Source organism: Dipodomys spectabilis, unplaced genomic scaffold (genome assembly GCF_019054845.1).
Source record: "Dipodomys spectabilis isolate Male_0828 unplaced genomic scaffold, ASM1905484v1 ptg000108l, whole genome shotgun sequence".
In the NCBI taxonomy this organism is placed as follows: Eukaryota; Metazoa; Chordata; class Mammalia; order Rodentia; family Heteromyidae; genus Dipodomys; species Dipodomys spectabilis.
In genome coordinates this window covers 19,197,139-19,225,068 of record NW_024870785.1, presented here as the reverse complement: position 1 = coordinate 19,225,068, position 27,930 = coordinate 19,197,139, and the positions used below count along the sequence as shown (strand labels likewise).

Below are 27,930 nucleotides of genomic sequence, written 5' to 3'. Positions count from 1 at the left end.
AAAGAAAAAAAAAAGCTATGCCCTTCATGCTATGTTTTTCACCAAAGGTAAATAACTCAAGCCATGGAGTCCTTTCACTGCAACTATTTGATCTAGAAAATTGGACTTGACTTCCTTTTTTTAAGCATCATTAACCTGTCAGAAAAAATAACTAAGAACAGATGAGATATGGAACGTCTCTGTTTCAAAAAGCTGATATGATGTGACCACTGGAATTTGCCATCACACTCCTGATCAGTCTCATTTTTATCACAGTGAAACACTCAAATAGTCCTATGCAATCTTTCTTTTTTGGTGCCAGTCTTAGGCCTTGCACTCAAGGCCTGGGCACTGTCCCTGACCTCTTATGCTTAAAGCTAGCACTTTATCGGTTAACACACAGCTCCACTTCTGGCTTTTTTTTTTTTTTTGGATAGTTAATTGGAGATAAGAGTCTTAAGGACTATTCTTCCCCAGGCTGGCTTTGAACCACTAAACTCTGACCTCAGTCTTCTGAGGAGCTAGGATTAAAAGTATGAGCCAGCTCCTCCTGTGCTTCTAAGTCTAGATATTGAGAGGATGCCCTGACAGCAACTGGACATTATCTATTCAGTAAAAAGTTAGAAAAAAGTCTCAATACATCCCTCCTGTCTCCAGACTCTAAGCTCTGTCCCCATCTCAAGGCTACTGCATCACACTCTAGGACAAGGACCTGTCCCAACCTGTGAATTTCAGGTAAGGGAATGCTTACTTGGAACACAGTACCATGCTCCATTGTCAAAGAACCACGTAGTTCCTAAAGACTAATTCTTCAGCCAGGCGATGGTGGCTCATGCCTTTAATCCTAGCTACTCAGAAGGAAGAGATCTGAGGATTGTGGTTCAGAGCTAGCCTCGGCAGGAAAGTTCGAGAGACTCTTATCTCCAATAAACCACTCAGAAAACAGGAAGTGGTGCTGTGGCTCAAGTGGTAGAGTGCTAGCCCTGAGCTGAAGAGCTAAGGGACAGCGCCCAAGCCCAGAGTTCAAGACCCATGACTGACAAAAGAAAAAGAAAAAAGTCTAAAGTTTCAACAAAGCCTGGCTCCAGTGGCTGCCTGTAATCCTAGCTAGTCAAGAGACTGAGATCTGAGGATCACAGTCCAAAGTCAGCCAGGGAAGGAAAGTCCAGAAGACTGTTCATTCAATCACCAAAAAAACAGAAGTAGAGGTGCGGCTCAAGTGATAGAGCGCCAGCCTTGAGTGAAAAAGCCAACTGACAGCAGGAGGCCCTGAGTTCAAACACCATTACTGGCGTTAGAACACACACTGACACAGAGGGATATGTTACACAAAAATAAGGATATTTGCTGGGGGCCAGTGGTTTGTGCCTGTAATCCTAGCTACTTAGGAGGCTGAGATCTGAGGATCAAGGTTCAAAGCCAGCCTGGGCAGGACAATCGGTGAGACTCTTATCTCCAATTAACCACTAGAACACCAGAAGTGGTGCTATGGAGCGGAGGGACAGCGCCCAGGCCCAGAGTTCAAACCCCACGAGTAAAAAAAAAGACTATCCCTATACCATCATATCACTGCACATTACTGGCACATCTTTTTCTTCTTCTACTACTTGTCCCATTAGAATGGATGTGCCATGAGCGAACATTTTCCTTTCTTCACTACTCCCCACACCCCCTGGAATGTAACTGCTGCTCATTAAATGTTTGTTGATTGAATGAAATCAAGTGTAAAGAACAAAGGGAAGGATTGCTGGAGCTGTGATGTCTCTGGCGAGCATGACCTGACTATATTTTTACTTAGCGTATTTCATAGCAAATATAAATGTTAACCTCTCTTTTATTTCTATAATAAGAGGGAAATGTGTTTTAGTAGAAGGTGAGGTGGGATGGAAAGAACTTAAGTTGGAAGTTAGAACCCCTGTGACCATTTCAGCTTATTGATAGAGGAGGCCCACAATCTTGATTCTTTGACTGGGGCCATATAGTTAACAGTTTCTGAGAGATTCTAGAAATAGCTTCTTGAGGCTGGGAAGGTGGCTCAGTGGTAGAGCGCTTGCCTTGCATGTCTGAGGCCCTGGGTTTGATTCCTCAGCACCACATAAGCAAAAAGAAAAAAGCCAGAAGTGGCGCTGTGGCTCAAGTGGTAGAGCGCTAGTCTTGAGCTGAAGAGCTGAGGGACAGCGCCCAGGCCCAGAGTTCAGGCCCCATGACCAGACCCCCCCACCAAAAAAAAAAAAAAAAAAAAGAAATAGCTTCTTGAAAACATTGAATTCAGTGAACTTTGGAATCTCGGTTCTCAAAATTTCTTTCTGCCAGGCACCAGTGGCTCATGCCTGTAATCCTAGCTACTCAGGAGGCTGAGATCTGAGGATCTCAGTTCAAAGCCAGCCCAGACAGGAAAGTCCATGAGACTCTTACCTCCAATAAACCACTAAAAAACCGGAAGTGGTGCTATGGCTCTAGCAGTAGAGAGCTCAGGGCTGAAGAGCGCAGGGACAGTGCCCAAGCCCAGAGTTCAAGCCCCCTGACCGACAAAAAAACAAACAAAAGAACAAAAAAATTCTTTCTATTCTGGTGATTGGGCCTGGGCACAGTCTCTGAGCTCTTTTTGCTTAAGGATACCACTCAACTACTTTGAGCCACAGCTGCACATCTGGTTTTTCTGGTGGTTAATTGGAGTTCAGAGTCTGATGGACTTTCCTGCTGAGGCTGGCTTGGAACCACGATCCTAAGATCTCAGCCTGCTGAGTAGCTAAGATTACAGGTGTGAGCCACTGGTGCCTGGCTTGGTCTCTGTGACTTTAAGCTTCAGAAGTACCAAGTATAATTTCCCAAGAGAGAAAGAACTATGTGATGTAATCCAAGGCCAGTGGCTCTTACAGGCAGACCACTAGAAATCACAATTCTTGTTGGAGACTGTGGATGGCCAGTAACTTGTGTGACCTGGAATTCAACCTGGGTTGACTCTCTCCAGACTCCCTCCCCCAAACTCAGAACCAAAGACATTCATACTCACCTGACAATTAATCTGGGACTCAGAGTTAATTAAACTCCAACACAAGCCAAATTATTAGTCTGGCACTGCCTAGATGGAAGACAAATATGAATCATTGATTTGTCATTATCCTGAACTTTGCACAGCTAGTCTGTCTGCTTTAACCTGTCCAGAGGAAGTAGGTCAACTGGAGGGCTCGAAGGGCAATATTCAGAACATGTAAACACCTTGTTTAACAAGTTATGATAAAAATAAGTTTTAGTGTATGTGTGTGTGTGGTTGGGTACTAGGGCTCAAACTCAGGGCCTGGATACTGTTTCTAAGCTTTTCATTCCAGACTGATGCTCTGACACTTGAGCCACAGCTTTAGTTCTGGCATTTTTTTTTTTTTTGTAGTGAATTGGAGATAAGGGTCTTAGGGACTTTTCTGTAATCCCAGCATTTGGGGGCTTATGCAGGACAATTTTAAGTTTGAGGCTATCCTGGGCTATCCGGCATTCTGTCATTGGAGGAACAACTTTCCCATTTGCACACAAAATCACAGGTCATTAAGATCTGCAGGGCTGGGAAGGTGGCTTAGTGGTAGAGCGGTAGAGCGCTTGCCTTGCATGCCTGAGGCCCTGGGTTCGATTCCTCAGCACTACATAAGCAAAAAGAAAAAAGCTGGAAGTGGCGCTGTGACTCAAGTGGTAAAGCGCTAGCCTTGAGCTGAAGAGCTGAGGGACAGCGCCCAGGCCCAGAGTTCAGGCCCCACGACTGGACACCCCCCCCCCAAAAAAAAATCTGCATATTTCAGGGTGTCTCATAAAAAGGAGAGTCTTACAAGGGGAAAGCTTTAGCAAGGATTAATTTTGATGTAATGGTAGTATATATTATACTAAAGTAATGAAACAGAAAAAGTATTTTTTGCTCTCTATTTAGGAAATGTTCCTATTGGTAGCTTGTATATGTTTTGAGCTCAGCAAATACATATAGTCTAGTCAGTCTAACAACTCCTAATCCTTAGACAATAGATTGGGTAAGATGTGAGGTCCACCCAAAACACAGGTAACCTCAGGACTCCTGTACACATTCTATCTTGACCCACCCATGAAGAATTTCCATATTTTTAAAATTATTCCAGAGGATAGCACATTTAAAAATCTTATTATTATTATTATTTTTTGTCAATCCTGGGGTTTGAACTCAGGGCCTGAGATCTATCCCTTGAGGTTCTACCACTTGAGCCACAGAACTACTTTCAGCTTTTTCTGTTTATGTGGTGCCAAGGAATCGAATCCAGGGCATCATGCATGCTAGGCATGCACTCTACCACTAAGCCACGTTCCCAGCCCCTCACTATATCTTAAACTCAGAATCACACAATGAAGAGGAGATACGGAGCTGGGCACTGGTGGCTCCTGCCTGAAATCCTAGTTAGTCAGGAGGCTGAGATTTGAAGATCATGCTTCAAAGCCAACCGAACACAATAGTCAGTAAGACTTACCGCTAATTAACCACCAAAAAGACAGAAGTGGAGCTGAAAACTCAAGAAAACTCAAGGGACAGCGCCCAGACCCCGAGTTCAAGCCCCAGGAGCAGCCCAAAAAAAAAAAACAAACCCAAAAACAAAACCCATCTTGGTATTCAGTAAAAATGATGTGGAAAATGAACCATGCAACTTGTGGGCAAGGACAGGAAGGGGAAAGTGAGGGAAAGAAAATGTATTCATTACCTGACTTATGAAATGGTAAAGCTTTTGTACCTTTGTACAACATTTTGTTGTTGTTGTTGTTGGTCGTGGGGCTTGAACTCTGGGCACTGTCCCTCAGCTCTTCAGCTCAAGGCGAGCACTCTACCACTTGAGCCACAGCACCACTTCCGGTTTTCTGATGTTTTATTGGAGATGAGTCTCATGGCTTTTCCTGCCCAGGCTGGCTTTGAACCGCGATCCTCAGATCTCAGCCTCCTGAGTAGCTAGGATGACAGGCATGAGCCACCTGCGACCGGTTTGTACAAATCTTAACAATAATAAAATTATATTTTAAAAAGCAAAAAAAAAAAAAAACCACAAAAACAAAGCAAAAAAAAAAAAATCAACCTTTTTTGAGACCATCTAAACCTCTTTCCTCGCTTTGACTCCTTTGCCACCACTGAAAACGATCGAAAGAAGAGTTAAGGGACTGCGCTGGGTCCAGACAACTCCCAGCATGCATCTCTCCGGGCCTAAAACTTCCAAGTCGCAACCACAGAAGCGATCAAAAAACAACAATGCGTACCGAGGCAGTTTGGTCTCGCCGCTTGCCGTAGCGCGCTCATTGGTGCCCAGGTTACCGCCCCTCTTTTCCGCTCGCCTCACGCACGCACGCGCGGCGCGTGCCCACGCCCTCTTCGGGGGGCCTAGGACGCACGCGCGCGCACGCTCGCTCGCGGGGCCCGGTAGGCGGGGGGAGGGGAGGGGGGGTAGGAGGGAGGGGAGAGGAGGGCGGGGAGGTAGCGCGGCCTCCCGTCCCGGAGGCTGACGGCGGCGGCACTCGTTAGCCCCGAGGGGTCCGGCTGCTTAGCTGGTGAGCGACGCACCGGCCCGGGGCCGGCGGGAGGAGGGTCCGGAACCCCGTCCGCGCTCACGAGTCGGACCGCTGAGACCCCCCCCCCTCCACCCCACCCCGAAGTCAGCCAGGGGGCGCAGCCCCGGCCTAGGCCGCGCGGAGATGCCCAGCTGCGGTGCTTGTACCTGCGGGGCGGCGGCGGCCGCCCGGCTGCTCACCACCTCGTTCACCTCCGCGCCGAGAGGTAACGTAGTAGTCCCGGGCCTGAGCCCTCAGCCCTGGAGGGTTGGGATGGGGAGGGGGGGGACCCCATCCTTCCCCCCCGAGGAGTGTGTGCGGGGGGGGGGCGGAGCAGTGGGATGGGAGGCGTCCGGCCCGACGGGGGCTGGCGGGGGTGTGGGGGGGGGGCTCTGCCAATCCCCCGAAGCAGCTGTTGTTCCCCAAATTGGGAAGACACCCCGCCACCTTAGGATCTCGTGCGCTGGGCTGACCTGCCTCCCCTTCCTCCCGAATCTGGCGCCAAGGGATGTGATCACCCCTCGTAGAGAGTCTGCAAGAGGCGCTCAGGGTTTCCTCCTCCTCCCTCCACACCCCCCCCCGAAGTTAAAAGTGTCCACAGATTCCCCCCCCCCCCCCCCAGGAAGGCTCCGCGCTTCCTGGGGCCTCGACTTCTTTCGGGGGCTGGCCGAGTAACCCGTCGGGCCTGTCGGAGAGGTTGGGGGGGCCTCCTGGGAAAGTTAAGCTAAGTGGCTGTCACTTTAGGGGGGGGGTCCCTCACCCACCCACCCACCCTAAGCCTTTGGGTGTCTCTGACCGGCTCGGGACACACAGGCCGCGCAACACTGGAAGTGTCACTGTCATTGTGTGTGGCCGTCTACCACCACTGGGACGCAAACGGGGCTCCTGGTACTTCTGGCGTCGGAGTCACCCAGGAAAACCGTGGGCAAACTACCGCTGGAATCCTTTTTTTTGAAATACTCAGGCAGATCGTCAGTTGTTTGCCAGCTGCCCAACTTGACAGTCTAGCTGGTGTCCTGCCAAAGTGGCTGTTGTTTGCCTTTCCACTCTGCTTATCAGGACCTGTGACAGTGTCACTCCAGGCCAGGAGAGTCCGGAAAAGAAACCTTTTTTTTTTTCCCTCCCTTCCCCCAAATCTATGACTAGTAGACTTGGGTGCCTAGATCTAGATCTTCTAACACCCCAAACTTGTGCATGAATTCCTGTGGTTTGCTCAGTTTATGACCCTTGGGTATTTTTTTTTTTTTAACAGCAACTTGTTTTCTTAATTGTTTTTATGTTCACGTTGAAATCCTCATTACTTACTAAATGTATATCTTGGCAGTTTATTTAGTACACAGGAAGGTATTAAATGGAGGTCATGTGAGAGAATTTAGTCTTCAACAAGATGTCCCAAGTCCAGAAACTTGATTTGTAAACACTTGACTGTGACCAATACTTATAACCCATTTATTTGACATCCATTTGTTGAAGGCCTTCAAGGCCAAGCCATTTTGTGTGCTAGAGGTAATGAGTGAACTTAATGCTTGAATTTAGTCTAGTAGACTTGAAGAATAATCACGTTTCTATGGGTGGATAAAATAATCATGTTTCTATGGGGCAGGAAGCCTTGTTTGAGAAAGTTCTTGATCTTTTCTAGTTAATCCCTGAAAATTATTTTATAGCTATTGAGCAGTTATTAATTTCAAAACATATTATATTTAGACATACCAATCACTAAGCAAGTCAACATAAATTAATGGGGCTGGAAATGTGGCTTAGTGTTAGAGTGCTTGCCTAGCATGCATGAACCCCTGGGTTCGATTCTTCAGTACCACATAAACAGAAAAGGCTGGAAGTGGCACTGTAGGCTCAAGTGGCAAGGTGCTAGCCTTGAGCAAAATAAGCTCAGGAACAGTGTTCAGGCCCTGAGTTCAAGCCCCAGGACTGGCAAAAAACAAACATAAATTAATGGCTTATTTATTATCTATTTTTGTACTAGTATGTTTGCCAGAGGCCTTTGAAAATACAGGATTATCATTTCCTTTTCTTTTTTCCTTCTCTTCCCCTTCTCCTTCTTCTTCCCTTCCCCTTCTCTCTTATTTCTTCTTCCTTTTTCAAGATGAGTCTCCCTAAGTTGCCCAGACTTATCTCCAGCTCCTAACCAAAGCTTGTCCCCTGCCCTGGTCTCCTGAGTGCTGGGACTACAGTTGTTTGCCACCACACCTTGCTATTTTTATAGTAGAAAGTCTGTGCATAAGCCTGCAAGAAAGGGTTTTATTGCTAAGAGATTTGTTTTTATTTTGGATTCTTGGAAAGAAGAAGGGTGGGAGAAAGATTCAGAATTGAACTTTGTTTAGTTTATTATTATAAACATTAAGAATTTCTTATCAAAATACAACATTTCTAATGAGGTGGGGAATTCTCAGTGTAATGAATTAAGAGGCAACTTCAGAAGTTAGAAATAGTTGTCTGTCCATTGCCCTGTCACTTATGCTAAACTGAAATGGAACTTTGAAAGTAACTTAGTAATTTGTCATACTAGACACTGGATCTGTTTTCTTCTCCTGATGAGTTATATGTATCAATTTTTATGTGTATCAAATTTAATGTGTTTTTCAACACTATTCTCTTTGGATATGAAACTGTAGTAAAATAAAAACTTTAAATTTCCTACCAAATTGTTAAGTATACTTTGCAAACATGAGAATACTTTATATTCAAAATATGTACATTAAGAAATGCTTGAATCCATTTAAAAAGTCCTAAACAACAATGCTTATCTGAATTTGGCTGTAAGAAATGTGGACTTAGTGTTGATTTCTTTGGTTTCTGCCTGTTTTCAGTCTGTATCCATTTAGAGGTATCACCTCATAAGGGCATAAATGAAGAGCTTAAATGTGTTTATGTCTTTCCTTTTCATGAGAGTTACATAATGTGTCTACCTTAACCATTTTAAATCATCCCCCCCTACTCTTTCACACACACACATCCACAAAATAAGGCAAAGTGAATAAACGGAGAAACATCTTTATTTCTGGTATCACAACTTTTTTTGTGTATGTGGTAGTGGGGTTTGAACTCAGGACCTCTCTTGCCAGGCAGATATTTTACCATTGGTCCACTGGTCCATCCTCCAGCATTCTTTCATGCTAGTTATTTTGTGTGTTTGTTCCCCCCTTACTGGGGCTTAAACTCAGGGCTTCTTTCCCTTAGCTTTTTCACTCAAGGCTAGGGCTCAACCACTTGATCCACACCTCCACTTCTGGGTTTTTGTTGGTTAATTGGAGTCTCAAGGACTTTCCTGCCCTGCCAGGCTTCAAACCTTGATTATCAGATCTCAGCCTTCTGAGTAGCTAGGATTACAGGCATAAGCCACCAACACCCAGACCCTCTTGCTGCTGCCGCTTCTTTTTTTTCTTTCTGTCAGTCATGGGGCTTGAACTCAGGGCCTTGGTGCTGTCCCTGAGCTCTTTTTGCTCAAGACTAGACTGTACCACTTTGAGCCATAGCTCTACTTCTGCTTTTTTTTTCTTTAAGTGATAATTCGGAGATAAAATCTCATACGGGGACTTTTCTGCTGGGTCTGGCTTCCAGATCTGACCGTCAGCTCTCAGCCTCTTGAGTAGGTAGGATTATAGGTGTGAGCCTCTGGCACTTAGCCCTTCCTGCTTTTTAATAGTCCTAAATAGATATATTTTGTTCCAATATTAATTTTTAAAAACAGCTGCTCTGAATCTTAGAAAACTTTATATGACAGAAGTTTTGGAGATAGCTTAATTTTTTTAATTTTAATTTTTTTTTTAATTATAAAGGTAACATAGAGAAGTTACAGTTACATAACTCAGGTAATGAGTACATTTCTTTTTTGGACAATATCATGCTTTCCCTCAGTCTCTCTCTAGCTTAACTTTTAACTAGCTTTTATAATTGCTGCCAAATAGTCTTGCAAAATACATCATATAGAAATACTTCCCTTTTCTGGTTTTTTTTTTTTTTTTTGGGTCCGGTCGTGGGGCCTGAACTCTGGGCCTGGGCGCTGTCCCTCAGCTCTTCAGCTCACGGCTAGCACTCTACCACTTGAGCCACAGCGCCACTTCCGGCTTTTTTTTTCTTTTTACTTATGTGGTGCTGAGGAATCAAACCCAGGGCCTCATGCATGCAAGGCAAGCGCTCTACCACTGAGCCACCTTCCCAGCACCTACTTCCCTTTTCTGAATTTCAGGAGTTCTTTACCTGAAGTTCATGTACCCTACGGGTCTATGGATAGAATTTAGAGGTTATGTGAGCTTTATTTTCACTAATCTCTAATTGAAATACAGCATTTCCTGAGTTGTGAATGTAGGCAACAAGGCACATAATCTTAGAACAGTTAAGAATTATTTTGATCTTATTTTTGTTAATAAAGAGTCAAAATTGTCGCTTGGTGTGGATGGCTCAAACCTATAATCCTAGCCACTCAGGAGGCTGAGATTTGAGGATTGCTATTTGAAGCCAGCCCAGGCAGTAGTCTGTGAGACTCTTAATTAACCACCAAAAAGCTGGAAGTGGAGCTGTGGTTCAAGTGGGTAGAATGCTAGCTTTGAGCAAAAGAAGCTCAGGGATAGTGGCGCTGTAGCTCAAGTGGTAGAGCGCTCGCCTTGAGCTGAAGAGCTGAAGGACAACGCCCAGGCCCAGAGTTCAAGCCCCACAGCCGACCAAAAAAAAAAAAGAAGCTCAGGGACAACATCCAGAGGCCCTGAGTTCAAGCCTCAGGACCAGCACCAACTCCTGCGCCCCCTTCCCCCCCAACAGTTTTTGTGTGTAGCTATGTAAATCCAACCTAGGCTTTGTGCATGCTAAGCAAGCACTATACTATTGAGCCAAATCCCATATACCATTGAGCCAAATCACAAGCCCTAAAAATATTTTAACTAATATAATTGATTTCCTTTGTTAATGTATTTTTTCCTATACATTAAAAAACATTCTGAGAGCTGGAGGCCAGTAGCTCTTGACTAGTCCTAGCTACTCAGGAGGCTGAAATCTGAATTTGAAGTTGGATCATGTAGCTAAGTACCTGAGACTCCTACCTCCAGTTAGCTATTAAAAAGCCCAGTGGAGAGGCTGGGAAGGTGGCTCAGTGGTAGAGCACTTGCCTTGCATGCTCAAGGCCCTGGGTTCGATTCCTCAGCACCACATAAGCAAAAAAGAAAAAAGCCGGAAGTGGCGCTGTGGCTCAAGTGGTAGAGCGCTAGCCTTGAGCTGAAGTGCTGAGGGACAGCACCCAGGCCCAGAGTTCAGGCCCCATGACTGGACCCCCCCCCCAAAGGAAAAAAAAAAGCCCAGTGGAGTTGGGTGCCCATGGTTAACATCTATAATCCTAGCTACTCTCGAGGCTGAGATCTGAGCATCCCCATTTGAAGCCAGTCTGGGCAGAAAAATCTCTGTCAGACTCTTATTTAATTAACCACTCAAAAACCAGAAGTAGTACAGTGGCTCAAGTGGTAGAGTGCTAGTCTTGAGCACAGTGAGGCTGGGGGACAGTGCCCAGGCCCTGAGTTCAAGCCTCAAAACTGACCCCCCCCCCAAAAAAAAAAAAAAAAAGTCTAGTGGAGATATGGCTCAGATGGTAAAGAGCTAGCCTTGAGTGGATAAAACTAAGGGACAATGCCCAGGTCCTGAGTTCAAGGACCTAGGAGTGTGAGTATGCATGTGTGCATACACACAGACACAAAAAAAAACATTCTAAAGAGATCTGTCCAGATGCTTTACCAGGCCTCCAAAAGGGGCTTATGGCACAAAAGGAGCTAAAACCCTTGATAAGTTAGCTGTAGTGTTTTTCTTTATAGTGTCTTGTACTTATATTAAAATCTATGAAGATTTTTGTTTGTTTTTTGCCAGTCCTGGGGCTTGAACTCAGGGCCTGGGCACTGTCCTTGAGCTTCTTTTTGCTCAAGGCTTAGCATTCTACCACTTGAGTCTCAGCGCCGCTTCCAGCTTTTTCTGTGTAGTACTGAGGAATGGAACCCAGGGCTTCATGCATGTGAGGCAAGCACTCTACCACTGAGCCACATTCTGAGCCCAAAATCTACAAAGATTTTATGACCGTAAATAGTCATTTTAATTGTTCAGAAAGTTTTTTTTTGTTGTTTTTTTTTTGTCGTGGGGACTGAACTCTGGGCCTAGGCGCTGTCCCTCAGCTCTTCAGCTGAAGGCTAGTATTCTACCACTTGAGCTACAGCACCACGTCCAGCTTTTTTCTGCTTATATGGTGCTGAGGAATCGAACCCAGAGCCTCATGCATGTGAGGCAAGTGCTCTACCACAGAGCCAACTTCCCAGCCCCACGTCCAACTTTTCCTGTGTATGTGGTACTGAGGAATCAAATCCAGGGCTTCATGCTAGGCAAGCACTCCACCACTAAGCCACATTCCCAGCCCTACCTTAGTCCTCTTACCTGTGCCTCTCCAGTGGCTGTGATTATAGTTAGGTACCACCATGCCCAGTTTGTTGGCCAGCTGAGATAGCCATCTTGTTAACTTCTTGCCTGGGCTGGCCTTAAACTTCAGTTCTCTAATCTTTACCATCTGAGTAGCAGAGATTGCAGGTGTGAGTCACTGTCCCCATAGACATCCATGTTTTAATAAACTCTCCAAGTGATTTTGATGCATAGTTTGATAAACCCTGGTCTAATATGTGAATATCATCCTGTTGGTACTCAGAGATTATAGCATTTTTAAATTAAACCATTAGGCCCAGCAAAGAAATTCTTAAGTTTAGAAGATTAAATGACATGAATATATTTTTCATGTAGTATATTCTGTGGTGACTGTGTGTGATTGTACTGGTTTTGTATGTTACTTGATAATTGAAGCAAAGTTATATAAAGGCTTCTTTTTCTTTCAATTCAAGTACAATTTAAATGAATCATTTTTATAATTTTTCTCTTAGGTTCCTGAAGATAATTATTTCCTTCAGCATGTTTCCTAATACCATTAGATATTGTAAAATTTTCAACATTATAAATGATATTGTAGGGTAAATGAAAGTAGTATACTAGGTGGTACTTGAAGTTTAAATTTGTTCTTAGCCTCGAAGTACAAAGAACTTCCCATAAGGGTTATTGATAATTGTAGTTTTTTTTGTCTGTCATGGAACTTGAACTCTGGGCCTGGTTGCAGTCCCTCAACTCTTCAGCTCAAGGCCCTGCACCACTTCCAGTTTTCTGAGTGGTTTATTGGAGATAAGAGTCTCATGGACTTTCCTGCCTGGGGTTGGCTGAGAACTGATCCTCAGATCTCAGCCTCCTGAGTAGCTAGGATTACAGACGTGAGCCACAGGCACCAGGCTGTAATTTGCTTCATGAGTACATTAAAATGGTTTTGTGAGAAGGTATATTTATAGCAGAAACTATTAAGTTATTTTGTTAGTGCTGCCTTCATAGTTTTTTTTTTTTTTTTTCATAGTTGTTTTTTTTTTTTCTTGGTCGTGGGGCTTGAACTCTGGGCCTGAGTACTGTCCCTCAGCTCTTCAGCTCAAGGCGAGCGCTCTACCACTTGAGCTACAGCACCACTTCCGGTTTTCTGGTGGTTTATTGGAGATAAGAGTCTCACAGACTTTCTTGCCTGGGCTGGCTTTGAACTGCAATCTTCAGATCTCAGCCTCCTGAGTAGCTAGCATTACAGGCATGAGCCACCGGCCCCTAGCTCTTCATAGTTTTTTGTATTTTAACTTAATGGAAGTTTTTACAAGACATCTAGAGTGATGAACTGGAACATATCATGAGCCTCCTTAACTGTTCATTTTCTACATTCTTGGCTCCCTCTATCTCTCTCATATCGATTGTTTCTAGACTTTTTAGGTTGACATACTGTTTATATGTTTGCTTTTATACTGTGGGGAGAGGACAAAGCCAAGGCCTTGTACATCTTAGGCTACATTTCCAGCCCTGGCCTGATCTTTAAATCATGTCATTTGCTTATATAATGTTTAGCTTAAACGTAATGAAAACTCATTCAAATTAAAATGCCAAGGTTGTGAACAAAACAGATGAGCTACATGAGAAAATTTGGAATATTATGAAAATATTCTTTTTTTTTTTCCATTTTAAAAACAATCCTTGGGCTGGGAATGTGGCTTCGTGGTCGAGTGCTGCCTAGCATGCATGAAGCCCTGGGTTTAATTCCTTAGTACCACGTAATAGAAAAAGCTGGAAGTGGCCTTGTGGTTCAAGTGGTAGAGTGCTAACCTTGAGCACAGAGGATTAGGGACTGATCAGACCCTGAGTCAAGCCCCAGGACTGGCCAAAAAAAAAAAAAAAATCCCTAAAGGAAAACATCAACTATAGTTTATTTTTTTTTTAATTACTGTTTATGGGCTGGGAATGTGCTTAGTTGTAGAATGCATACCTAGCATGCATGAAGCCCTGGGTTCGACTCCTCAGTACCACATGCTCAAGTGGTACAGTGCTAACCTTGAACAAAAGAAGCTCAGGGACAGTGCCCAGGCCCTGAGTTCAAGACTCGATTGTCAGAAATAAATAAAAATAAAAACTAAGATTACTGTTCAAATTTAGAAGTGTTGAGCAGAATTTTTAGTCTAGAGAATAGAGCTAGATTATTAAACCATTAACCATTAACAATGGTCAATTCCCTTTAGTTGTTTTTTTCAGATTTTATTTAGTGATGGGAGATTTGGGTTCCTCTTATTTGTATCTTTACAGAAGTTTGTTGGGTTAATTTTTGTACTTTGTGGAGTGGAATGGATGGCCTAGTATGAAATAACCAAAGAAACTCTTAGTTGATCCAACAGGCACACAAAATACCTAAAAAAATGAGTTCATTAATCACTTCTGTAGCTAAACATTTATTCTTTAATTGCAAGATAAACAAAACCATTTTTTGGCTGGGTGTGAGTAGCTCACACCTGTTATCCTAGCTACTTGTATAGGCCAAGATCTGAGGATTGGATTTGAAGCCAGCCTAGGCAGGAAAGTAGGTGAGACTCTTATCTCTCAATTAACCACCCTCTCTCCCCTTCCTCCCTCGCTGTCCTTCCCCCCTCCCCCCTCAAAGAAAAGCTAGAAGTGGAGCTGTGGCTCAAGTAGTGGATTGATATCAGTGAGCAAAAAAGCTCAGGGACAGTGTCTAGGCCCCTCTGTCAAGCCCCAGTATACACACACACACACACTGTTTTTTGTATTTTTGTATTTGGATGCAATGTATATACTTGTGTGGGATTTCTTTAGTTTTTTTTTTTTTTTTTGGTTGTGGGCTTGAACTCAGGACCTGGCACTGTTCTCTGAGTTTTTCTGCCCAAGGCTTGTGCTCTACCACATTGAGCCACAGCTCCACTTCTGGTTTTCTGGTGGTTAATTGGAGATAAAGAGTTTTATGGACTTTCCTGACCCAGAATGGCTTTGAACCATGATCCTTAGCTCTCAGCTTCCTGAATAGCCACCAGTGCCAGGCTGGCATTGTGTACGATTTTTTAAGAGGCTCAACCATATACAAATAAAAATTTAAAGCCAGAATTTGAATTTTGTAGAGAATAAAGTAGAAGAGACAAAATCAGTTTTTCAAACTTATTTATTTATTTATTTATTTACGTTTGCTGGGCCTGGGGCTTGAACTTAGGCTTGGGTACTGTCCCTGAGTCTCTTTGTGCTCAAGACTAACGCTCTACCACTACCACAGCATCACTTCCATTTTTCTGAGTAGTTTATTGGAAATAAGAGTCTCATAGATTTTCTTTCCTGGACTGGCTTCAGGCTGGCTTTGAACTGCCATCTCAGCCTCCTGAGTAGCTTGGATTATAGCTATAAGCCACCATTACCTGGCTATTTTATTTAAATATTAACTATTAACTGGTCACCCCTTCCCCATTCCGTTGTTTTTTTTTTTTTTTTGCCAGTCCTGGGGCTTGAACTCAGGGCCTGGACACTGTCCCTGAGCTTCTTTTTGCTCAAAGCTAGAACGGTTACCACTTGAGCTATAGTGCCACTTCTGGCTTTATCTGTTTATGTGGTACTGAGGAATCAAACCCAGGGATTCATGCATGCTAGGCAAGCACTTCACCACTAAGCCACATCCCTAGTCCATCTTTTTTGTTTGTTTGTTTACTTATTATCTAACTCTGGTAACTGCTGACAAAGTTCCTTGGCAAACTGGGTGCTAGTGACTCACATCTTTAGCCCTTCATTCAGGAAACACACATCTTGAAGATAAGGTTTGAAGTCAGCCCAAAGAGAAAGTCTATGAGACTCCCATCTCCAATTAAACATCAAAAAGCCAGGCTGGAGGCATGATTCACATAATAGAGCACCAACCATGAGCAAGAAAGCTGATCGAGAGCACAAAGCCTCAAGTTTGAGCCCTGGTACTATATGTAGGCTGTGTGCACCCGTGCACACACATACACACACTATCATTATGAAATGTATATAATGTTGTTTTACCTGAGGCCACTTAATGCTGCACTGAGAACTCATACCGACCAGCCTGGGGAATGGTGCTGTATAGTATATAATACGGCTCTTACACTGTCTTCATAGCTTAGATTAGCCTTAAATCTATGGTCTCCCTGTTTTAGCCCCCTGACCATTGACTATAGTTGATGTTGTGGCTTACTTTGAATCTATATGAGAATAATCAAGAGGTAGCAGAGACCCAGTGGACCAAATTTGGCCACATGCATTTGCCTAGTTTGGGTTTGCTTTCCTGCTGCATGCAGTAGCACAGTAGTTGGAACTAAGTGCATGGTCTGCACGGCAGATGGTATTTACTGCTCCAGTCCTTTACACAAAAAGCTGTAGGTTAACTCTTTAGTATATCTCCCTTTTAAGAATATTAATTTCAGGGGCTGGGAAGATGGCTTAGTGGTAGAGTGCTTGCTTTGCATGCATGAGGCCCTGGGTTCGATTCCTCAGTGCCACATAAAGCAGAAAAAGCTGGAAGTGGCGCTGTAGCTCAAGTGGTAGAACACTAGCTTTGAGCTGAAGAGCTGAGGGACAGCGCCCAGACCCAGAGTTCAGGCCCATGACTGACAATAACAACAACAAAAAAGAATATTAATTTCAAATGTGGCAAGTTTAAAGCATTTGAAATCAGATTGGTGATTGTATGTTATTTATTGAATTTTTTCTGTAAGATTGAACTATTTTATTACAATGTATTTAGACTACATAAATTTGTTTCTCCAATTTTTTTTTTTTTGGTCAGTTGTGGGCCTTGAACTCTGTCTGAGCCTGGGCGCTGTCCCTGAGCTCTTCAACTCAAGGCTAGTGTTCTACCACTTGAGCAACAGTGCCACTTCCAGCTTTTTCTGCTTATATGGTGCGAAGGAATCGAACTAAGGGCCTGTGCATGAGAGGCAAGCATTCTACCACTGAGCCAACTTCCTAGCCCCATCCATTTTTTTGTTGTTGTTGTTGGTCATAGGGCTTGAACTCTGGGCTTGGGCGCTGTCTCTGCGCTTTTCAGCTCAAGGTGAATACCGCTTGAGCCACAGTGCCACTTCCGGTTTTCTAGTGGTTTATTGGAGATAAGAGTCTCATGAACTTTCCTGCCCAGGCTGGCTTTGAACCATGATCCTCAGATCTCAGCCTCCTGAGTAGCTAGGATTACAGGTGTGAGCCACCGGCACCCAGCCCAATTTTTTAATTATTTCTGTAAAATACACTTTAACACTGTCTTGGCCACTTTTTTTTTTTGTTGGTTGTGGGGCTTGAACTCTGGGTTTGGGTGCTGTCCCTGAGCTCTTCAGCTTAAGGTGAGTGCTCTGCAGCTTGAGCCACAGCGCACTTCCGGTTTTCTGGTGGTTTATTGGAGATAAGAGTTTCACGGACTTTCCTGCCTGGGCTGGCTTTGAACTATGATCCTCAGATCTCAGCCTCCTCAGTAGCTAGGATTACAGGCATGAGCCACCATTGCCCCACTCTTGGCCACTTTTAAATGTATTTTTCCATGGTATTAAGAACATTGATAGCCAGGTACCAGTGGCTCACACCTTTAATACTAGCTATTCAGGAAGCAGAGATCTGAGAATCATGGTTCAAAGCCAGCCTGGCAAGAAAGTCTATGAGACTCTTATCTCTTAACTACCAAAAAGTCACTGACCACCATCTCCATTAGTTACTCCAACTTGTAGAACTGAAACCTTTTACCAATCAGTACCCCTCTCCCCCAGCAGCACCTTCCACTCACTGTGTCTGAGTTTTTCTACCAACTACATTGCTTAAGTGGAAAAACAAAGAACACTGGAACTTTGTTCCATTGTTACAAATACTACCCTCATATAGCCAAAGAGACAGACAAGAGTACTTCTTGGCTGCTTATTCTCATTGGTAGACATTGAATAAAGAAAAACCAGATATTGTATGGCCTTTTCCAAAAATCTGCAGATGTACCAGATGGTGAACTCACATTTTGCAGTACTGAGGATTGAACTCAGGTTCTTGTGCTTGGGCCCATGCTCACAATCCTTGTGTGTCTTCAGTTTGTTTTTCTGATAGGGTCTTGCACTAATTTCATATAGGTTATAGTCTTCTTTCCTCTTCTGGAGTGGGTAGGACTGTAGTAGTGAGCCACCGTACTTGGCTTGTTTTTAAGATAGTCTCACTTACTCCCCCAGACTATTCTCAAGCCGTGATCTTCCTGTCTCTACCTCCTAAGTAGCTAGAATATAGGCATGTGGCATCAACTCTCACATTTTAAAGGAGCCTTAGCTTGTTATGATCTGGTTGATCTTGCCTCACTTTGAAAGAATAGAACTGGAAAATTTTGTTTACCTTGAATCACTCAGAGGCCTTGGCCTGCTTGTTTCTGAGAGAACTTTGCTCCTATGGTATCATTCATTGTCTTCTTGCTCACTGTATACTGCTGCTGTGAAAACTAGCTTTTTTCAATCTTCATCATGTTTGGAGGGCTTTGTTTCCAAGAAATGTATTGAGACATGTCAATATTTAGTGTGTAGACTAATAGATTTCTGTTTGTTTCAGGTATTTCTTGTAGCCGCATTCATATACCGGTTTTAGGAAGGCTTGGGACCTTTGAAACTCAGATTCTGCGCAGAGCCCCTCTTAGAACCTTCTCAGAAACACCAGCATACTTTGCCGCAAAAGATGGAACAAATAAAGATGGCTCTGGAGATGGAAATAAGGTTATTTGAATATTTATTGGCATTTAAACCCATATTGAACCCCTCTTTTTCTGTGGGGCTGGGTATCTAATCCAGGGCCTTGTGCATGTTAAGCAAGCCTCTACCACTTAGCTATACTGCCCAGTCTCTAGTTGCCTCTTTTCAACAGTTAAGTAAGAAAAAAAATACTATGCATTCCTTTGGCGTATATTCTCTTTAGGAATTATGAGATATATAAAATGATCTGACAAAGTTGATGTAATTCAATGTTTGTAAAATTTATTTATTTAAATTTAGTGGGGACAGTCTTGCCATTCACATTAGGCTAGCCTGGCACTTTTCATTAGCCCAGGCTGGCCTCTTCCTCATGATCTTTTTGCCTTAGCCTCCTGAGTGTTGGGTTCAGGAATATGCCACCATACCCAGCTTATTTTATGTTTTAATTTGAACCATGAAGTACTTTTGTAAACATTATTTATATTAGTGGGCGGTCATAAAAATTTCTGAAATATGAAAGTAATGGAGAAGTGTCATGAAATAATCTGTTAGGGACTTGAGGTCTGGCTCAATTGGTAGAGGGTGTTGCCTAGCAACACAGGGCCCTGAGTTCAAGTCTCCTCAGAATTGAAAGAAAAGTGTTTGAGCATTCTTGAGGGTTGAATTAGAAATAGCCATTATTTCTAGTTTCATTTAATTTGTGATATAATACTATATCTCATACCAAATGACTCACGATGCTGTAAGCTGTACTTTATATTATACCTAAAAATCTTGTATTTTGGGGCTACTCTATAGGTACAAGTCATTGTATTCAGACAAAGTGCTAAACACTCATATCCTTGCTTAATCCTTGCAGCAACTGGGCTGGGAAGGTGGCTCAGTGGTAGAGTGCTTGCCTTGGATGCCTAAGGCCCTGGGTTTGATTCCTCGGCACCACATAAGCAAAAAGAAAAAAGCCGGAAGTGGTGCTGTGGCTCAAGTGGTAGAGTGCTAGCCTTGAGCTGAAGAGCTGAGGGACAGCGCCCAGGCCCAGAGTTCAGGCCTCAATGACTGGACCCCCCCCCCCCCCCCCCCCCAAAAAAAAAAATCCTTGCAGCAACTCTGAAACAGGTGGAATAATTTAAAGATGGGATAAAGCATATAAAGGATGGGAAAAGTAAGAATGTTATCTGTATATATTCCTGCTATGATAACTTGATTCAATTCCACTGAAAAGGTGTTTGTTTTATTTTGGCAGTAGGTTTTGAACTCAGGGCCCGTGCTTGCTAGGTTGGTGCTCTACCATTTGAGCCATGCCTCCATTGCTGAGTGGCAGTTTTTTCCCTGTAGTAAATTTATTTTTCACCCTTGGACTTACTGAGTCATTGAAAGAAAACACTTTATCATAAGAAGGGATTTCAGATGAAAATATGTGTACTAGAATTGATTTGACTTTTGTGATAAATAGGACATCATGGTAACAGTTATAAACTGTACAACTAATTGCATCTGGAATTTATAAAATTTAAATATTAATTGTATGCCATGTGGTTTACTTTTAAGCTATATATAAACTGTGCCTATAACTAATCATTGATACTCTGTCTTTTTCTCCTTCCTGCTCCCTTAGAAATCAGTCAGTGAAGGAGGCAGTAAGAAATCGGGCTCTGGGAATTCTGGGAAAGGAGGAAACCAGCTGCGCTGTCCTAAATGTGGTGACTTGTGTACACACGTAGAGACTTTTGTGTGTAAGTATTGTAGTGTTCTTCTTTTTCTTTTCTATAAGTTGTTAGAGATATAGAAATATATCAGTTATGTAAAACAGTAATTTTCATCCTGAGTCTAGATGATTCTGTAAATTTTCACCAGCTATTACATTTTTCTAGTCTGGTGGTGTCTTCTGTGCATTATAAGAGAGAATTTAAGAAAAACATATTTTTGTTTATTTTGTTTCTGAGTTTATTTCAACTTTGGATTTTGTGATCTTTGTCATGTGTGTAATCACTGGGTTATAGGAGAAGGAAGACATTTTATATTTCTATATTTTAAAAATACCAACTGTGGATTAGTGGTAGAGTGCTTGCCTAGCATGCATGAAGCCCTGGGTTCAATTCCTCAGTACCACATACATAGAGAAAGCTGGAAGTAGCACTGTGGTTCAAGTGGTAGAGTGTTCGTCTTGAGCTGAAAAGCTGAGGGACAGCGCCCAGGCCCAGAGTTCAAGCCCCATGACCAACAAAAAAACCCAAAAAACAAAAACAAATAAAATACCAAGTATTTCTTTTTTTTTTCTTTCGTTTGGTTGGTTGTGGGGCTTGAACTCTCTGGGCTTGGGCGCTATCCATCAGCTCTTCAGCTCAAGGTGAGCGGTCTACTGCTTGAGCCACAGCACCACTTCCGGTTTTCTAGTGGTTTATTGGAGATAAGAGTCTCAGGGACTTTCTTGTCCGGGCTGGCTTTGGGCTGGTTTTGAACCATGATCCTCAGCCTCCTGAGAAACTAGGATCACAGGCATGAGCCACCGGCACCCAGCTCCAACTGAATATTTCATGTGAGTAGGAAGACCACTTCCAATGTTAAGATCCTGTCCCTGGGCTGGGAAGGTGGCTCAGTGGTAGAGTGCTTGCCTTGCATGCCTGAGGCCCTGGGTTCTATCCCTCAGCACCACATAAGCAAAAAGAAAAAAGCCGGAAGTGGTGCTGTGGCTGAAGTGGTAGAGTGCTCGCCTTGAGCTGAAGAGCTGAGGGACAGCGCCCAGACCCAGAGTTCAGGCCCCATGACCGGACCTAAAAAAAAAAACATCCTGCCCCTTTCTTATACCTAGCAGAAGAGGTAAGCCCTCAGTTCTAGAAAGCATCTGAGAATTATTTATGATTAAGACACAGAGAAGGAAAACAACTGGAGCACTTTGCGGATAGTCTTAAATGCAAAGATGCTACTTCATATATTTTCTTGCCTGCTTCAAATCACACAGCTCACTGCCAGTATGATTGTGTGAATGAGAAGTAATCATAGGTAAATGACATTATACCACCATGTTCCTCTTCCTACACAGTCATTGTAAAAAGGCTGATGTGGCTCAGTTTGATAGAACTTGGACTTCCTTCCTTCCTCCCTCCCTCCTGTCTACCTTTCCTTCCTCCCTATCTGGGTTTTTTTTTTTTTTTGGACAGGGTCTTACTGTGTAGCCCAGGCTATCCTTGAACTTGGTCCTCCTGCCTCAGCCTTCAGAGTGCTGAGTTTAGAGGAGTTATATCACCATGCCAAGCTAGGACTTTCAGTTTCTAATTATTACTTAGACAAGGATCTCAGTATTCTAACCCTAACATTGACTTTGTAATGTTACATTTACCACTAGTATTAATTGGCTACCATATAAAAGAGTATTTGTACTTGTCTACAGTTTTAGAAAGATTTTTACGGCTGGTCACTGGTGGCTCACACCTGTAATCCTAGCTACTCAGGAGGCTGAGATCTAAGGATCACAGTTCAAAGCCCTGGCAGGAAAGTCTGGAAGACCCTTATCTCCAATAAACTAATCTGAAAAAGCCAGTGGCACTGTGGCTCAAGTGGTAGAGCACTAACTAGTCTAGAGTAAGGAGAGACTCAGGGACAGAGCCCAGGCCCTGAGTTCCTGAGTTCAAGCTACAGGTCCAGCAAAAAAAGAAAAAAAAAAGACGTTTACATATTCTGTAACTGGAATATGAGAAATCATTTTCCTGGTTCTGCCTACATGAAATGTAATTTGGATCAGAATATTAGAAGAATGTAATATGATTGAACGATAAACTTCCTAAACAAATCTGGTATGATATAAAATTCTAGAGTCTGAGAATTGCTGTTATAAGAAAAAAAAGTGGGCCGGGCGCCGGTGGCTCACGCCTGTAATCCTAGCTACTCAGGAGGCTGAGATCTGAGGATCGCGGTTCAAAGCCAGCCCAGGCAGGAGAGACCGTGAGACTCCTATCTCCAAGAAACCATTAGAAAACTGAAAGTGGTGCTGTAAAGTGTTAGAGCACTCGCCTTGAGCTGAAGAGCTGAGGGACAGCGCCCAGGTCCAGAGTTCAAGCCCCATGACCGACCAAAAAAAAAAAAAATGTTACTCATGTCTGTAAGAATCTCACAAGCAGGGTGCCAGTGGTTCGCACCTGTTTTCCTAGCTACTCAGGAAGCTGAGATCTGAGGATCGTGGTTCAAAGCCAGCCTGGGCAGGAAAGGCCATGAGACTCATCCCCGATAAACCACCAGAAAACCAGAAGTGGCTCTGTGGCTCAAATGGTACAATGTTTGCCTTGAGCTGAAGAGCTCAGGAACAGCTCCTATACCCAGAGTTCAAACCCCACGACCAATCCCTTCCCCCCACCCCACCCCCAAATATATATATATATATATATATATATATATATATATATATATATATATATATATATGGTGTGTGTGTGTGTGTGTGTGTGTGTGTGTGTGTGTGTGTGTGTGCATGTGCATGCGCGCGCGTGTGTGTGATGGTCCTGGAGCTTGAATTCAGGGCTTAGGCACTGTCCCTGAGCTTTTTTTGCTCAAGGCTAGCATTCTACCACTTGAGCCACAGCTCTGCTTCTGGCTTTTTTGAGTAGTTTATTGGAGGTAGAGTCTCACAGACTTTCCTGCCCAGGCTGGCTTTGAACCTTGATCCTCTAATTTCATCCTCCTCAGTAGCTAGAATTACAGAGGTGAACCACCAGCACCCTGCAATATATATTTTAATTAGGAAGATTTTATTTTTTTCCTTCAGAGCAGACCTAATATTAACAGACATAAAGATAATTTTTAGGGTAGAAGAGAAATTAAATTTTGTAAAGGCAACATGTGTAAAATGATTCTTATATCTATATTTTATTTTTTTGGTCAGTCATGGGGCTTGAACTCTGTCCTAGGCACTGTCCCTCAGCTCTTCAGCTCAAGGCTAGTGCTCTACCATTTGAGCCACAGCACCACTTCTGGTGTTCTGGTGGTTAATTGGAGATAAGAGTCTCATAGACTTTTCTGCCCAGGCTGGCTTTGAACCAGAATCCTTAGATCTCAGTCTCCTGAGTAGCTAAGAGTATAGGAACGAGCCACCAGCTCCTGGCTTAGCTTTATTTTTGTTAGGGAAAAGTATTACTTTCTAAATGAAGAAGCTGAAACTTAGCAAGTTTATCTACATTATTCAAGATCACATAGCAGTAAAGAGTTGCTCTTAAGAAGCCCGTATATTAATATCTATTGGGTCTGCTGTTTCCTTTTGAAATTTAATTAATTAATTAATTTTGTTGGTTGTGGGGCTTGAACTCTGGGCCTGGGTGCTATATTTGAGCTCTCTAGCTCAAGTCAAGCTCCAGCTCCACTTCCGATTTTCTGGTGGTTAATTGGAGATAAGAGTCTCACGGACTTTCCTGCCCAGGCTGGCTTTGAACTGCTGTCCTCAGATCTCAGCCTCCTGAGTAGAATTACAGGCATGAGCCACCAGCACCCAGCTGAAAATTTAATTTTGATTCATTCATATATGATGCAAATCACATTTTAAAGTGTATAATTTAATAGGGTATGTTGCTATTACATAACCATCTCTAACCTTGAACATATAGCCTATAACAGTTACTACTAGCCTAACAACCATCAATAGTCTAGCAGTCTTGTTGGGTATTTGGAGGTAGAGTCTTGCTGGATTTTCTGTTTAAGTTGGCTTTGAACCATGATCCTCTAGGTCTCAGACTCCTTAATACCTCATTACCAGCATCTGGCTTATGTGTAAGTTTCTGCATGGTCATATATTTTACTTCTTGGTAGGTAGGAGTAGATTGGTAGGTCAGATAGTAACTTTAGATTTTACAGAATTTCTAGTTTTCTAAAACAGTTGTTTCATTTTACAGTGCAGCCAGCAAGTTATGAGGATCTCATGTTCTTTTTGTATGTGTGATACAAACCCCAGTGCTTGCTAGGCAGACACTCTATCAGCTTTTTGCTTTAATTATTTTTCAAATAGGGCCTTGTATTTTTTTTTGGGGGGGTGTCCGGTTGTGGGGCCTGAACTCTGGGCCTGGGCGCTGTCCCTCAGCTCTTCAGCTCAAGACTAGCACTGTACCACTTGAGCCACAGCACCACTTCCAGCTTTTTCCTTTTTGCTCATGTGGTGCTGAGGAATCGAACCCAGGGCCTCATGCATGCAAGGTAAGCGCTCTACCACTGAGCCACCTTCCCAGCCCCGGCCTTGTATTTTTTTTGTATGTGTGTCTGTGAGAGAGACAAAAAGGAACCCACAAAAAAAGAACAAATATCTAATTTTGTTAACTTACTTGGGAATAAATGCTTTTTACTTTAAATGATCACTTTATTCTTTACTTTAAAATATTGCCCCCATTAAACACCGTTGTGTGATTTGCTAAAGAAAAAGAAGACTACTTTAGCAAAAGTCTGTTTGGGAGACTTTTCTCCTTCTTCCCCCTTCCTCCTCCTCTTCCGTTCTTCCCTCCCTCTCCTTTCTTCCCTTCCTTTCTCTTTCCTTCTCTCTCTTTCTCTTTCTCTTTTTCTATCTCTGTCTGTCTGTCTCTCTTTGTGTACTGGAAAATCCAACCCATAGCTTTACCCAATGCTAAGCAAGTATTCTTTACCCCTGAGCTACTCCCAGCTCTGAGAAATTTGTTTAAATGAAAGTTTTTCATGGGGCTGGAAGGTGGCTCAGTGGTAGAGTGCTTGCCTTGCATGTATGAGGCCGTGGGTTCGATTCCTCAGCACCACATAAGCAGAAAAAGATGGAAGTGGTGCTGTGGGTCAAGTGGTAGATCGCTAGCCTTGAGCTGAAAAGCTGAGTCCAAAATAAAAACCCCAAACCACTGTAAAAATGTTTAATTCTTACCCAGCGAGACATATGAGTACAATAAGCCTTCAAAAGATTTATGGGGTTGGGGCCAGGCACCAGTGGCTCACACCTGTAATCCTAGTTACTCCGGAGGCTGAAATCTGAGGAGCCTAAGATCTGAGGATCACGGTTCAAAGCCAACCCGGACAGGAGACTGTGAGACTCGTTTCCAATAAACCACCAGAAAACCGGAAGTGGCGCTGTAGTTTAGAGTGCTAGCCTTGAGCTGAAGAGCTGAGCGACAGTGCCCAAGCCCAGAGTTCAAGCCCCATGACCGAAAGGAAAAAAAAAGAATTATGGGGTTGGGAATGTGGCTTAGTGGTAGAGTGCTTGCCTAGCGTGCATGAAGCCCCACATTGGATTTCTCACTACCACATACACAGAAAAAGCCGGAAGTGGTGCTGTGGCTCAAGTGGTAGAGTGCTAGCCTTGAGCAAACAGAAGCATTAGGGACAGTGCTCAAGCCCTGAGTTCAAGCCCCAGGACTAGCAAAAAACAAAAATACAAAAAAACAGGAAGCTCAAGGACAGTGCCCAGACCTGAGTTCAAGCCCCAGGACTGGCAAACAAAAACCACAACCCCAGTCCTGGGACTTGAACTCAGGGGTTAGGGGCTGTCCCTGAGCTTTTTTGCTCAATATTAGTGCTCTACCACTTTGAACACTGGCTCAAAGTGGTAGAGTTTTCTGGTGGTTAATTGAAAATAAGGTTCTCAGGAACTTTCCTGCCTGGGCTGAATTTGAACTGTGATCCTCAGATCTCAACCTCCTCAGTAGATAAGATTGCAAGCTTGAGCCACCAGCTCATGGCTGTGTCCCGTATTTTTTGGTTTGTTTTCCCCCTTGCTGGCTTAAGGCAGAGTCTCACAAGTTGGCCACAAGCTCACCTGATCTATCCTAATTTTGTCAAAACCACTAATCAAAGTCTCTAAAGAGCATTTTAGCAAATAAAATTGAACCTATGAACTTGGAAATACATTGAACATGCTTCACTGTAAGCTTGTGTCAAATACAGTATTCAAGTCAAATTTAAGCAGCCCTTAAACGGTAATTAGAGATGAAATGTGTTGATGTTTAATCTCTTTCCCTGTGACCTAATTTCTTAGGGAAATATTTTGATCTTGTGTTCTTAGGCCAGATTTTTCTGTCATACAGCCTGAACTAGATCAATCTTTTCTGCCCTTTAATCCTTGTACTTGTTTACCATTAGCAACATTTGTAAACTGGTGCCTCATCATAAAATAAAAGCATTCACTGCATTCTCATTAGTATTTATGCTGATGTTAATTGCAGGTAGTTGGAATGCCTTGATCTTTTTTTTTTAAGGTAAACATAATTGATCAGTGAATAGAAAACATAAATCAGCCCCCTTGTTTAATTTGCTGCTGGAGTTCATAAAGAATTTTTCTTAATTGCCCTTGTGTTTAAGAATGAAACAAAACAATTCAACTGATTGAATTAGTAATGAAGGTTTTTGTTTTTTTGAGTTTTTTTGGTTTTTGTTTTTGGTCTGTCGTAGGGCTTGAACTCTTGGCCTGAGTGCTGTCCCTCAGTTCTTCAGCTCAAGGCAAGCACTCTACCACTTGAGCCACAGCACCACTTCCGAGTAATGAAGTTTATTAATGGGGAATTAGTTCTGTTTTTCATTTAGAGTATTTTCTAGAGATAGGCATACTTGCTAGTTTTTCTACCTTACTTGCTAGTAAGCCATGGTAGGTATTTATATTTATAATTTTCCCAAATGAAAAAACTTCCTTTAGTTTTTAAAATATTTCTTTCCTATGCAGTTTTGCCTATCTTTTTCCCTGCCTTGGCGCAGGCTGGTAGGGGTGTTGTAGGACTTTGAACTCAGGGCCAGGGCACTGTCCCTGAGCTCTTTCACTCAAGGCTAGTGCTCTCCTACTTTGATCTCCAGCTCACCTTCAGGTTTTCTGATGGGTGAGATAAGAGTCTCACAAACTTTCCTGCCTAGCCTGGCTTTGACATGACCTATAGACCTCAGCCTCTTGAATAGCTAGGATTACAGGTGTGAGCCACAGGCGCCCAGCTTGCCTGTCTATTTGGATTACAAATAACTCTATAAGAGATATACTATGTTGGTTAGGAATGTGGCTTAGTGGTAGAGTGCTTGCCTGGCATGCATAGAGCCCTGGGTTCAAGTCCTCAGTACCACATACACAGAAAAAGTGGCACTTACTCAAGTGGTAGAGTGCTAGCCTTGAGCAAAAGAAGCTCATAGGGAGTGCTCAGGCCCTGAGTTCAAGCCCTAGGACTGGCAAAAAAAAAAGTATTATCTTGGCACACCAGCTCTGTTTTATCTGTATTTGTATGAGATGTTTTACTATATATATTGCTGAGGTCCCTGCTTACCATGTATAGAGCTAGGCACCGAAAAGGCTGAGTATGTATATATCTCTATCTATCTATCTATCTATCTACCTATCTATCTATCTATCTATCTATCT

The 27,930-nt window shown here is 43.1% G+C and overlaps 1 protein-coding gene across 1 annotated transcript in view; it reads left to right on the top strand.

The window, feature by feature from the left end:
• Positions 1-5,472: 5,472 nt before the first annotated feature.
• Clpx (caseinolytic mitochondrial matrix peptidase chaperone subunit X) overlaps positions 5,473-27,930 on the top strand; it is a 45,697-nt gene continuing 23,239 nt past the window's right edge. Inside the window, exons 1-3 of the mRNA XM_042687541.1 lie at positions 5,473-5,743; positions 18,475-18,635; positions 20,224-20,341. Of these exons, the coding sequence (XP_042543475.1) occupies positions 5,662-5,743; positions 18,475-18,635; positions 20,224-20,341 (361 nt within the window). The 5' untranslated portion in view covers positions 5,473-5,661. The remainder of the gene's footprint in view (positions 5,744-18,474; positions 18,636-20,223; positions 20,342-27,930) is intronic.